Below are 13,560 nucleotides of genomic sequence, written 5' to 3'. Positions count from 1 at the left end.
TAGAGATGAGCATTTTTCGAATAAATACTCAAAATGATATAAATACTGGATAAATAACCAAACAAAATTTCCCATAAAATGCTATCAGATTCTCAGTTTGTATGTGTAAAAGACGAAATTCTAAAAAACAAATAGCTAGGAAATAAGGATGTGCAACGGTGCAATACAATCAACGGTAGTTTCAACGTACCTTTAGTTAAGACACTCGAGGGAAAACACGTCGTGATCTACCCGCGCTCCGGATCAGGCATCAGCCCTAATCTGGGCCCCATCTGTTTAGTAAGAATATATTATCATTTATTCTTATAATATAAAAATAAGTCGGGTTTTCGTTCCTGACGCTATAACTCCAGAACGCACGAACCGATTTCCACTGTTTTGCATTCGTTGGAAAGGTCTCGGGCTCCGTGAGGTTTATAGCAAAGAAAAATTCAAGAGAAAAGCAGGAAAACAGGGAAAATCATTGGTGGCGAAACGGAGTTCGCCGGGTATGCTATTAGGCATAAAAAGGGGAAAAGGTATCAAAAAGCCTCATTAATTGCACACAGGTGGGACACACACCGGTAGTACATAAAACAGCGCCAAGCGCCACCCTCATTTTAAAACTATGCATTGCGAATTGCGATTGCTACCTGCATCCACTTTATTACCATGGCAACCAAATAGTAAACAAACAAACTTCATAATATTTTCATCACTGAATCTTACCTAATTATTTTCAAGATGTTTAGAGGTGATAATCCACATTCATTAAGTTATGAACAGCAAGCCAAATTCATTCAGGATCGCATTACTAATGTGGAAAAAAACTTTGGAGAACTTTGTGTTGCTTTCGGTGATTATACTCGAAAAACAGCCAGGCGAGTAAAAACTTTGTTAATTACCTACACGATTAAGTTTAAAATTATAATACTTAAGTAAGTGCCTACCTACCTAGGACATACAATGTGATGGTTTTGCTAGTAGGTACCAAACCAAATTAATCATAATTGTGCTAAAAATCTAAAACCATGTGAAACCAGCGTTAAAATTGGCTTTTACATGCCTTCGTATTTTTGTCTTCAGAGATGACAACAAATTGTACCTAGGTATAAGCAATACTTTTCCCCTTCGAAAAATAAAAGGAGAAAAGAGGGAAGACGATTATACATTCAAGCATTATGTGCATACCTAAATATCTACCAACATTAATCATGCCCTATACTAACAGATTACGTGATATGGGAGATGAACTAGTTAAAGTTCTTAAGGATTACGCCAACAATGAAATCGTAAATAAATCTTTAAGCAACGGCTTAGAAAATCTTTCAACTACATTAACAGCTATCGAAGAGTATAGAAATTGCGAAGTACAACGTCTAGAAGCTAAGGTAAATAGAACAAAACATAATCATTAGGTACCTATACATATGAATACTAGAATAGAACTTCAGTATGATGTCGTGACCTACCTAATTTCATTTTATCGAAGCACGATAGATTCAACCTACCTATGATTATTATATTTAAAATTTACAAAATTATTTAGGTGATTGGAGAGCTGTGCCAATACGAAACCATTTGTAAACATGCCAGGGAAGAGCTAAAGCATACAATGAACGTCCGCGAAAAGGAGCTTGCTCGCAAGAAAGTGCTAGACAAAGCTAGGGAGAGGCAGCCGTTTAACAGACAGCAAGTTGTAAGTTAACCCCTGTATTAATAGTATATTAAATTGAATATATTACGTCGACCTGAACTTGAGGTACTTATGTGCGGTTAGCCGCAGCAAACCAATCGCTACGCTAGATTTAGTTACCTACCCAACCATATAGTGCTGTATATAGCGCGGTGCCACCGGTGCCATGGTACAGAATTGGAGGGCCTGGGGGTACTGAAATGTTCGGATTAAGACCATAGGGTAAGTAGGTGTGTACCTACTAACTGAAATGAATATAAAACAAACCTAAAACATAGATGGGTAGGTAAGGAAAGCTCCTATAGAAATCATTCTTAAAAGGTGTCCAATATTTGATTAGAATAGAATTAAAATGCTCAACAAACTTCTTAATTTAGAATCGTTTATACTTAGACATATGCAGAATCTGAACTTCTCAAGGCTTCTGCGGAAATGTCTCGTACAGCTAAGGGTTTGAGTGAGCAGACTGAGTTCTTCGAGCGCCGGAAACTTCAGCAACTGAAGACACTACTGTCTGACTTTGTCATGATTGAAATGACTTTCCACGCGAAGGCAGTGGAACTACTTACTGTTGCTTATCAACAGATCAGTGACATCAATGATAAGGCTGACCTAGAGGTAAGCGATTGATTAAACGGTTTGACTTAAATTAGTATCTATACAGGACGTAGAGATTTACTTACTTTTATTAGTAAATTTTCTAATAATTACTTTTTCTGTGTGAAGCGTTTGAATACAGGTCTTTCAGATAACGAGGATCAAACGGTAAATACTCCTATAATTTCTGTAATATCAATGATTACTGTACCTTTTCATATTCAAATCTTACCTATTCATATTAAAATTAATTAAATGTAAACCTACACAGAACTTCAGACGAAAACTCCGCTCACCAGAGAAACAACCCAATCCTGGAATGTCAGTCAGATCTTCGTCTCTCGCATCACTCATGAATCCACACTCTCCCAATGATAATGATGACTCTGCGGTTAGTATTGATTTTTGTATAAATAGGAACCTACTCACTAGAATTTGGATTCGAATAGGATGAATAGTCAATATTCAGTAGGTACCTGCTTCTAAATAAGTAAGCACGTAACCGTAGTGTACCTACCTTGGACTAGGCAGTCTTGAGTAGGTAAATATCGAATGTTTTTTTCGCGTCACTTCACTAACTCATAAATCGATTGGTAGAATCGCGTCGCAAGTTGCGACTGCCGACCAAGTCGCCTCAGATTCGGTTCACGGGTTGAATATACATAATATGATTGGGTGTCTACCCCATTTTTGACCTAGTCACAGAAGTAGGTACCTTTTATTTATCCCACATTATTACCTACATAGGACCCAAATTGTTAAAAAGGGGGTTGGAATTAACGGAATGCCCTTATGGATACTTTTCAATAGGGAGGTATGTAAGTACCTATGTAGGTAGGTATCTACTTGTTCACTGTACCCCTCTTTGCAGAATGCACGAAAGGCGAAGTCACCTGAAAAGTATGGTACTTCGGGGCTGGTTAGAACTGGGTCACTTGCAGCACTCATGAATAATTCAGCTAACAAAGAGGAGGAGGAGGAGGAGACATCGGTAATATTGTTATTATTTATATTTTTTTAGAAAATTCGTTTTAATGAGTAATAAATCATATTCTTTTTGCAGGAATCTGAGGAAACCGATGAAGATTCTTCAGAGGAGACTGAATCACGTTGATTTTACTTTGTGTTCGTGTTTTATTTGATTACCTAGTAGATTTAATTTAATTTAAGTTGCCTATATCAAGTAGGTAGGTACATTATTATAACGAGACAAAATAATACACTATCTGATTATTTCATGACATTTTGTTTTATTTGGAATATACTTAATTCATATTGTAACCAGTGCCGGCGTTAGGGGGGCGACATGGGCCGATGGCCCAGGGCGACAAAGTCTGGGGGGCGCCAATAAAATGAAAAACTACTACTAACACTTGATATTGCTTCCCTCAAGTGGGCGCCACAATATTTTCGCCCGGGGTGTCAGTGGCCCTTACGCCGACACTGATTGTAACCTTTGGTGTTCACCAAACTGCAAAATATTAAACAAGTCTCGCTGTAAAACTATATTTACCAACTAAGTAGGTAACTAAATAATGGTATAAATATTTTAAACATTCTATTTTGTACATATTTATTCATTTCTTGAGCATAAGACTTTGTCATGCCTTTAGGCAGTAAGGACACGTTTGCACACTATGCAGGACTGAATACATGTAGGTTATAGAGGCAAAAAGGTACAGCTTATCTACATCCACACACAATTACTAATTTCCAGAGTTTGTTGTAATATGTATGAACAATCACTGGAAGGATTTAAGTCACCCCTGCGAATAACTTCGGTAGCCAGGCGGCTTAAGTCATTGTCGAGTGGATTTGCATTGACTTCTGGACCGTAAGCTAAATTCGAGCCATAAATATGTTTTGTTTTATTATAAGGCTCAAAGGAACACAATCGCAAGTGGAATTATGATACCTTTACATAATGGTTGCCTTTAGTAGGTAATGTACACGCGATCGTGTTTTCCATCTCGTACCATTATGTGGCAGGCACCATCCTGATCAATATTCACCCTCTAGATACTAACCCCTTGTTTATCCTAGTAACAAAAACATCAAATTTATAATATAACACAATTTAATTACAAAATAAACAATCATACAAATGCTTGCGCAAACACAGATAATATATTATAGTACTTTCACTGTGCTTAGTAAAATGCTAGAATCTTACAATAACCCAATTATCTGATCACTCCATATTGCTTTGCCTTTAGATATCCACTTCCCATCTATTAGAAAACTACTAGCGTACTATGTATAATAACAAAGGAACACTTCAAATATCTTAATTCATTCAGTAGATGCCAATATTTGAACAATTTCACAAACCTCATGCCATTATTATGTCTATTTTATGGTACTGTTTAATCCTATTACATGCACTAAAGGCTTGAACATACCACATGATACATGTCTTATTATGTAAACTAGCCAGTCTAAAAGTAGTAAATATGGTACCATAATGTGTGCACACCATTATTGGAATTAAGTTTTTCTCACATGTATTAGCCTACATGGTTTTAAAAATTAAAAAGTATCCAATTCTATCTCAATGAAACACTGGATTTTTGTATTACAAATGTATTAATACCAACATCATTTACTTAACTGTTTATATTAAAAATTATTCATTGGTGTTACACTCCATGTACATAATTTTATGAATATATTGCCCTGTGGAGATAGAGTAAAATTGCAAATTGGCTACAGCCCCTCCCCTGCCGTTTTACTTATGTTTTAATAATATTATCTTATCTATTTATAAAGGGTGGTCTTATGTAACAATATTACTATTATTATAATACATGAGCCACATAATCATTCAGCCCCTATGGAGTGATATCACCTATACAATCTTTATATTTGTTTTAATGTATTTACTTTGACACTAAATGGTAAAAATGACATGATTCAGGCACAAAACAATGTGGTGTGATTGTTACATCTAGGATCACTGCTGCTAAGGTATATTAGGTACTACTTCTCATTTTCAACACCAGCTTGTGTCATAAGATCTGTTATATTCTTCTCCAATTCATCAACACGAGTTCCCATCTCATCTATCCGGTTAATGATCTGATCTGACATACTCTGGAATTTGTCTTGCATATTTTGTAGGAGTGACTGAACCTGCAAAAATATAAATATTCTTATAGGTTTTTAAATATTTCCTGAGGGAACTTTTTACTGGACTCGAAATCTTATGTTTCTTTCTAATTTTAATCTTATGTTTCTCTAATGTTTTGAGCTCAAAAATTTCCAAAAAATCTCATTTATATTTCTTATAATGTCATATTATTATATACAATATGTCATACTATGGGCCACATGCCTGTGGTGGTGTTGCAGCATGACTGAAATGCATTTATTAGAGAAAAAAACTTAATTTTAAAATGGTACTTAAATTAAAAACATTATAAAGGTGTTGCAGTTACTATTGGAACCAATGAGAATACCAAATTAACCCTCATTATAAATAATTTAAACTTCAATCTGAAATTATTAAGATAGGATGGAATATAGTATCGAAATTACGTAATAAATTATAGAATGCTGCTAATTCAAATAATGTTTTATTAATTACGTTGCTTCAGTAGGTAGACCCAACATTTGAATAAATGTTATTGCAATAGTGTGCACTTACATATTGTGTCACCTCCTGCATGTTTTTTGGATCATTGCCCGGTGCCGTGTAGGTGTTCTCCACGTCAGTTGTTGTTGTTTCTGTGTTTTGTTCTGCCATTGCTTGAATATTTTTCTTTAATTACAAGCGAAAAGCAGTATTGTTTTCAAATCGATACTTAGTTTACGTCTCGTTTTCTCGAAATACTAAGTACTCTCCACACAGGAGTGTTTACACTTCGGAGTCCTAGCAATAACTGAATAAAATCGACTCGGGACTTCAGTGTAACATAAATATTAAATTCAACTCAACTTCTATGTTAATCTAAAACATTGCCTGGAGAATTAATTGACAAAACAAAATGACAGTAGGTACGATACGACATGACACGGAAATGTGCGACGCGATGTCTGTACCCTGTGTACTGCGCGTTTTTTTGAATATTTGTGTTTCTTTCCTTTTACTATAGTGTGAATGAGATGGTAATAGGTTACATATTGTTCAAAATTTCAAATATATTTTTTTCTAACCTGGAAAGCAATGTACCATAGATAAGGAGATTCCATCATTCCGCGTCAAAGTCAAAATGTCAAATTTAACTAGTGTCACTGTCACTTTGGATTTGCCGTTTAAACACTCAGAATAATACCTAGTTTAAATTACGTTTGCGAGGTTGTTCTTTTCTGGTTTGGTTTTAATATTTTGAAAAATAAACTGCATTTACACTTTAATGTTATGTCACTGAATTACAATAACATGCAGCCGTTATCACTTAATTCTAAGGGTGACATTAAAATTGATATAAACCAAGTAAGGATCGATATTCTACATGGCATCCGTGAATGCACAGATCGTGGACTTACACAAACTACAAAATGGCTTGCCGAGTTAAATTACTCTTTGAGGGATCACAAAATAACTTATGAACATCCTCCGTCTACTCAGGAAGATGATATTTCGCCAGAAGAAAGAGAAGCTTATACCTTGGCTAAAACTTATTTCGACTGTCAAGAATACGACAGGGCTGCACATTTCTTAGAAAACTGCTCGAGTTCTAAATGTGTTTTTCTCCATAAATATTCGCAATACATGTCAAGTGAGAAAAAACGATTGGACAATGCTACAGATTTGGGCACAGAAAATACAGATTCAACACAAGTTTTATTAGATTTACTCTCTTATTTTAAAGTAAGTATCATTAGAAAATCCGCCCCTAAGGCTACCCACTGACCCAACTTTCGTAAATAAACGGATATTAAGATTTAATTATACAATTCTATAGTAATGTACAGTAATTAATAATTAAAATTTCCAGGCAAACCGAAGCAATCTAGATGGATATCTATTGTACTTAGAGGGTGTGGTTTTGAAGAAACTTGACTTGAGAAGTCAAGCAGTGACAGTGTTGCAGGCTGCAGTGGCAGCGGCGCCCACCCTGTGGTCTGCCTGGGTGGAGCTTGCAGGTCTAGCCAATGAATATGAAGCATTAGATTCATTCCAACTCCCTCAGCATTGGATGATGTATTTCTTTGCTGCACATGCTTTTGTTGAATTGAAATTATCAGAGCAAGCTTTGGAAGCCTATATGGTATTGGTTGCAGCAGGGTTTGAAAAGAGTACTTATGTCACTGCTCAAATGGCTATTGCTCACCATGACAGAAGAGGTAATTATAAATTTATTTGATAAAATTACTATTAGTGTTTAATTTATAGTGATAATAAACACATCAATATTATTATTTTAGATGTAGATTCATCGCTGGCACTGTTCCGTGAGTTGTATCAAAATGATCCATATAGATTGGACAACTGGGATGTATATTCTCATCTTCTTTATCTTAAAGAAAAGAGAATGGAACTTGCAAACTTAGCCCAGAGAGCTGTGTCTATAGATAAATACAGAGTTGAGACATGTTGTGTTATTGGTAAGTTGCTTTGATTTTTATACAATAAAATCCAAATAATGAGTTTTGAAAATAACAAAAGAGATGTGTACTTTCAGGGAACTATTATAGTTTAAGAAGTGAACATCAAAAGGCTGTAATATATTTCCAAAGGGCACTCTCATTAGATCCTCAATATCTCTCAGCATGGATCCTCATGGGGCATGAATTTATTGAACTACAAAATTCTAATGCTGCAATACAGTGTTACAGGCAAGCTATAGGTAAATATTTTTTTATTCCATTAATCAGATTTTATTCCATAACAAATGACTGAAATCCTAAATATTCCCATATCCCTATAAAAATATTTCCAGATGTAAACAGGAATGATTACCGGGCATGGAATGGTCTTGGACAAGCTTATGAAATCTTAGGACTCAATGGTTACTGCATATATTACTATTCAAGAGCTGCACAGCTAAAACCCGATGACTCGAGAATGTTGGTGTCTCTCGGAGAAGCATATGAGAAGATGGATAAAATCCCTAATGCACTCAAATGTTACTACAAAGCTCACAGCACCGGTGATATTGAAGGCATGGCCCTATTTAAACTAGCTAAGTAAGTATTCAGTATAAACTGCCTAAAATTATGTAATATTGTTACGCCACCAATACTTACTAGTGAACAGGAAAATTAATCCATCTTTATCATGACCTTAATTATTTAAAAGCAATATTAACATTGATTGAATATACTAAATAATTTATGAAGCTTACATTAATATTGCTATTAAAAAAATTATTTCAGGTTGTATGAAAAGTCTAATATGCCAAATAGTGCGGCGGCGGCATATACGGCTGCTTGTCAAGACCCCGCCAATGCAGGCAGTAAGGAATTACCAGCGGCACAGCGTTATTTAGCACAGTACTATCTTAGATTTTCGTTACTTGACCATGCCGCCCATTATGCTTACAAATGCTTGGAACATGAAAGTGTAAGTTGATATATAATTTGCCCAATATATTTCTGTGAATAAAATTGATGTTATTCATTATAAAAAAAATAACATAATATATTACTCTTTACAGACTAAAGAAGCCGGTAAAAACATTCTTAAAACAATATCGGAAAAAAGATCGTCTGCAGCAACCTCACAGCCAACAAATTTACCTGAGGATTTACCGGATGCTATCAAGAATGCGTCAACAGTCTCGTTATCACATGAAACTCCTAAAACACCTTTACCGAGCCCTAACGTAACACCCGACAATTTCTCTACACCTGTATTTGCACGAAAAAGTAGTAAATACAAAATGTGACAAACAATTGCTAAAAAATGTAAAATGTGAAGAGACTGACTGTTATAGTGTATTAATATCACCTGTATGTATGAATATTATATTTATATGTAATAAATAAGAACTCATTTAAGAATCCACAAGTTTCCTTTGGTCCTTTTATTTTATTCGATAAGTATATGTATATGGAAAGAGAATACTATACAGAATAGTATAATAAAAAAACAAAGTTTATAAAAAATAATAGTGATTATTTTATTTATACAAATTAACAGATCTTAGTGCTCAAATAGTAAAAAAAAAACAATTATGAACTAAATAAATAGGAAAGTGCATTGATTAGAAAAAAATTGTTCAAGTTAGCTCCTTGCAAATAAAAATAAAACTGATTACAATCACAGATGAAGCACATAATTTGAGAGCTCAATTTCTAACTGGCTAACTATAACTAGATTTGCAATACATTCCCTTGAAAACATAGGAGTATATTACAAACATTAATCCTGACTAAGAAAATTATTATCAGTACAATTTTTGTCAAGCGCAAAATGTTAAAATATTAAATAACATTAAAAATAACTTCTTTTTCGTGTGGGGAAATTACAAAAAGTCAACAACTCATTACTAAGTAAAGTGGTAGATTTTATCAGAAGTTCCTTGATTTAATATTACGATAGTGAGCAATTCATACCTGGACAATAAATATATTTTTACCAAAATGTGGTCTCCAACTCATTAAAATACTCAATAATCTTATATCTTACATATTTTATAGTTAAATTTTGTACCATTCCATACAATTCCAAACTATCAAATAAGGCCAGTAACCTTTATGACATCATTGGACGACGCCTCTCGGCCCCTGGCTGACTCACTGAACATAACTTACTCACACAAGGCACCTGATTACAAATACATTCTATGTTACCTGTGTGCCTTCAATTTCGCAATACTAACATTAATGTACGTAAATAGCTTCATCATTTACTGGTCATATTAAATACAATACTATCTAAATAATTTAGGATAAAGCTAAAACCAGAGTCTTTATCAATATTTCATACAATTTGTTCATATTTTAACATTTCTATCCAGATAATCGCAATACTTTCACTTTTTAGTTTGAGATATTTAATAACTCATTGTAAATATACATATAAAAATGTAAGGCATATTGAGGCACTCAATTTTACAACCATAACAAGCGTGCTGCATGATGGTAGCTGTGGACTGCTAATGCAATAACATCCAGACCTATGCAATTACACATTTTGTGAATATTCAAGACATGAAATCTGATTACTCAGTGTAATCATGATGTATTACTGTATCTCCACTATGGCATAACATTAATAAATTATTCAACTACTATACAATTGTTCAATAACATAAAAAATTTGTAGCTTGGTTTGTGCTTTTTGTTACGTAGTTTGTTCTTTGACATCTCACTTAGTTCTTATGTTTTCATGTAGTCCAAATCAGAGAAATGGATTCTTGGAATTCATAAAACCGCCATTATTTGTAGACTGCTGAAAAATAGATAAGCTAAATTAATGTTATCAGTAACAGCAGCATGAGTCATGGGATTATCCAGTGCCTGCTACATAAACACTTGTTTCTGTGAAGTCATGAAGTCACACACAAACTATAGGGAGCAATATAAACTATCAGTTGTTTCCTGTATGTTTCAAACAGATACCATTATCAAAATAGTCCATACATTTAATGAATTCATTCATGCACTGTTTTACCAACACATTAAAAAAGGCTGAGTAGAATAGGTATGTATGTATATACATTTTAAATAAGTACACGGAACCTGGTTCCGAGCTTAAGTTTGGTGCTACAAATTAAAGTGTGGATGTTTATAGCTAACAATGATATTACGTTTTTTTTTTGTTTAGGGAAATTTATAACTTGTGCCAATGAACAATCATTTTGGCACATAGGATAATGTAATTGTAGATAAAAACAATGCATAGATAAATAATTCAGATAACAGAAGGTTATTGGGTCTGTATGGGTACAGATTATTCATACCCAATAAAGAACTGATTATGGCTACTGGAATTTTGATGCATTATTATAATGTACCTCAACATAAGGAAGCATCAACTTAATTCAATGACATGCTTGCTTGATCTGTCAACACCAAATGCAAACAGATACTATGCTAAACAATAAACAATTTCAAGGATAATTTAAATAGGTTTTACAAAAATAGATCTCCAAAAAAATATCATTTAAATTAACATTCCGTTATTATGTATCCTTATTCATATCAAGCCAAATACATTTTCCTGCACAAATGATACATTTACAAGCTCTTATTTGATTATATATTTGTATTATACTAGCTGTTGCCTGTGACTTCCTCTGTATAGAATTAATGACTTCAGACAGAATTTGGGTTTTCTATATTTTGTTTCTAAAATAAAAGTAGCTATTGTTACTCCTGAGTATGTGGGCTTCATGCTAATAAAATTCCCGTCAAAATGGGTCCAGACATTTCTGAGATTAGCCACAACAAACAGACAGAGAGACGAAAATTGTAAATATGTTATTATAGTGTAATACATACATACACTTCAACATTATTTAAGTGTATAGATGTCAATATTATATATTGTAACAAAATAATCTTACCATAAACGGATTGACTGGTACCGTTGCTGTGGCAGTGCTCCATCCTCCATTGAAAAATGGATTTTTACTGGCAAACAGATCATTGGTTGTGGTACTTTGGAATGGATTTTTATTATTTACAACATTGTTTTCCTCTGAAATATTAAAATTAAGTATAATTAAATATCTAAAGCCTAAAATGTAATGTGAACTAACTACTGTAAAAAGTACTTAAATAATATATAACTTTTCAACAAATGAATGTAATAGTGATTTTTATAGACAGACAATGAGAAGAAATACATGTAAATAAAGAGTTTAATAAGCTTACCCATATGTTTCATGTTTTGTTGTCTTAAAGCCATATCTAAATCTGCCAGTGCAGCATAGCGATCATCTGTCAAAGAAAAGACAATTGATTGATGATTGCAAATAAACATCTCTCCAATATTGAAGACTAAATAAACAGGTCAACTTACTTGCAGGCTGTGGAGGGGTACTGAAAGCATTGAATGCTGGTGCAGTCATGGACGGAGGAGTTGCAAAACTATTGTTCATATTATTATTGATCTGGCTACTATTATAAATATTTGCTGTAGAAAAATCAACAGGAAAACTGAAAATGAATACAATTGGTTTATAATACAGTACTTAGGTAAATTTACATTAATTATTGCACAGTATTTAGAACATATCTCATAAAACTTACTCAGGTACTGAGGCTGGTACAGCAGCAGGTACTGGTGTGACATTTACAGTGTTCATGATAGGCTTTACCAAATTGTTGACTGGTTGAGCTACTCTGTAACTCAGGTCGTTAGCAGGCAGCAAATTGTTCACCACTTTCGCAGTTTGAACGACCGTGTTATTATTGACCGTATTTTTCGATGTTTGCGGCGAAATCGATATCAAAGGCGCTGCGCTCGACGCGTTACTTCCGGTCTTAACTTTGGGCTTATTCTTCGATGAACTTCCATTGACGGGATTGTTCGTAGTTGCAGGCGAATCCAGATAATAGCGTTTCTTTTCATATTTATCAGACATAAAATCTTTGACGCTTTGCTCATCAGTAAAATTCACACTTTCACCCTCGTAAAGGCCTAACCAAACGCGCCTGCAGTAGTCGTTACCTCTTGCTTTTATAAATTCTATTTCTTCCGGCGTGAAAGTGGCCATGGAAATGGACTTTACACGGTGAGGCGGAGTAAGACCACGCCTGAAACACAATACAGGAATCTGTTTGTTGATCTTATTCAGTCAGACAAAAGCAGAATAACGCAGAAACAATACTTACAACATTCCCGAGCATTTTGAACAAACAAAAGAACCTATTGTACTGTTCACGTATGTAGGTCCTCTTTGGTTGCAATCTAAACAATACTTGTTCCCATTGAGTGAAATAAGCTCACGTAAAATTTCTAAATTTTTATCGTCCTGCTTGCGACGATTTGCAGCCATTTTCGTATTCTATGTGTGGGTAATGTTTTATTTATATATGTGCGGAATGCTACACTGATAGGTTTGTGGTGTGAGTGATTGAAAGTAATGTTGATCAATCAACTTTAACTCAGATTTGAATTTTGTCTATGGTTATAGAGGTGTGAATTTAGTAACTTTTTTAGTCGGGAAGCAGAGTGTGGCCGGCTTTATTAAAAAAATATTTTTCGTTTCAAGATGCAGATTCATGATTGGATAAGTGGATTTTGAGCCAAACAACAATATTTAGTCAACGATTTTGTTTTTCATATGAAAAAGACCTTATTTTGGGGATTAGGGATGAGGAACATTGGGTTTCCGATTATCTCACTCTCAGAAGGTAAAACACAAAATGAGTATACGTTTCACGCCCAT

General features: G+C 34.2%; 4 protein-coding genes across 6 annotated transcripts; 2 read left to right on the top strand and 2 right to left on the bottom strand.

Moving 5' to 3' along the window:
- The first annotated feature begins 619 nt into the window (after positions 1–619).
- LOC118273617 (CBY1-interacting BAR domain-containing protein 1) lies at positions 620–3,513 on the top strand. 2 transcript variants are annotated; one of them, XM_050695453.1, is made up of 8 exons: positions 620–860; positions 1,211–1,370; positions 1,529–1,678; positions 2,069–2,293; positions 2,402–2,440; positions 2,544–2,663; positions 3,144–3,263; positions 3,336–3,513. In XM_050695453.1, exons 1-8 carry the CDS (start codon positions 724–726, stop codon positions 3,384–3,386), a joined length of 1,002 nt encoding a protein of 333 aa, XP_050551410.1. In that variant the 5' UTR covers positions 620–723; the 3' UTR covers positions 3,387–3,513. The 2 variants fall into 2 exon arrangements, with proteins under 2 accessions (XP_050551410.1, XP_035446566.2); XM_035590673.2 differs by lacking the exon at positions 2,402–2,440.
- An 818-nt stretch (positions 3,514–4,331) lies between these two features.
- On the bottom strand, positions 4,332–6,295 carry LOC118273618 (heat shock factor-binding protein 1). Its single transcript, XM_035590674.2, has 2 exons — positions 5,919–6,295; positions 4,332–5,404 (listed from the first exon to the last, which is right to left on the bottom strand). Exons 1-2 carry the CDS (start codon positions 6,015–6,017, stop codon positions 5,252–5,254), a joined length of 252 nt encoding a protein of 83 aa, XP_035446567.1. The 5' UTR covers positions 6,018–6,295; the 3' UTR covers positions 4,332–5,251.
- Positions 6,296–6,497: 202 nt separating this feature from the next.
- On the top strand, positions 6,498–9,220 carry LOC118273614 (cell division cycle protein 23 homolog). Its single transcript, XM_035590668.2, has 7 exons — positions 6,498–7,085; positions 7,213–7,561; positions 7,643–7,822; positions 7,900–8,064; positions 8,158–8,404; positions 8,594–8,780; positions 8,875–9,220. The coding sequence occupies exons 1-7, from the start codon at positions 6,633–6,635 to the stop codon at positions 9,103–9,105; spliced, it is 1,812 nt and encodes a 603-aa protein (XP_035446561.1). The 5' UTR covers positions 6,498–6,632; the 3' UTR covers positions 9,106–9,220.
- Positions 9,221–9,314: 94 nt separating this feature from the next.
- Positions 9,315–13,255, bottom strand: LOC118273616 (arf-GAP domain and FG repeat-containing protein 1). 2 transcript variants are annotated; one of them, XM_035590671.2, is made up of 6 exons: positions 13,004–13,255; positions 12,419–12,925; positions 12,189–12,325; positions 12,041–12,106; positions 11,731–11,864; positions 9,315–10,613 (listed from the first exon to the last, which is right to left on the bottom strand). In XM_035590671.2, the coding sequence occupies exons 1-6, from the start codon at positions 13,165–13,167 to the stop codon at positions 10,563–10,565; spliced, it is 1,059 nt and encodes a 352-aa protein (XP_035446564.1). In that variant the 5' UTR covers positions 13,168–13,255; the 3' UTR covers positions 9,315–10,562. The 2 variants fall into 2 exon arrangements, with proteins under 2 accessions (XP_035446564.1, XP_035446565.1); XM_035590672.2 differs by having other exon boundaries at positions 9,315–10,610.
- Positions 13,256–13,560: the final 305 nt, after the last annotated feature.

Source organism: Spodoptera frugiperda, chromosome 1, assembly GCF_023101765.2.
Source record: "Spodoptera frugiperda isolate SF20-4 chromosome 1, AGI-APGP_CSIRO_Sfru_2.0, whole genome shotgun sequence".
In the NCBI taxonomy this organism is placed as follows: Eukaryota; Metazoa; Arthropoda; class Insecta; order Lepidoptera; family Noctuidae; genus Spodoptera; species Spodoptera frugiperda.
Note: the sequence above shows the minus strand (reverse complement) of the source record. Positions and strands in the feature narration are given on the sequence as shown.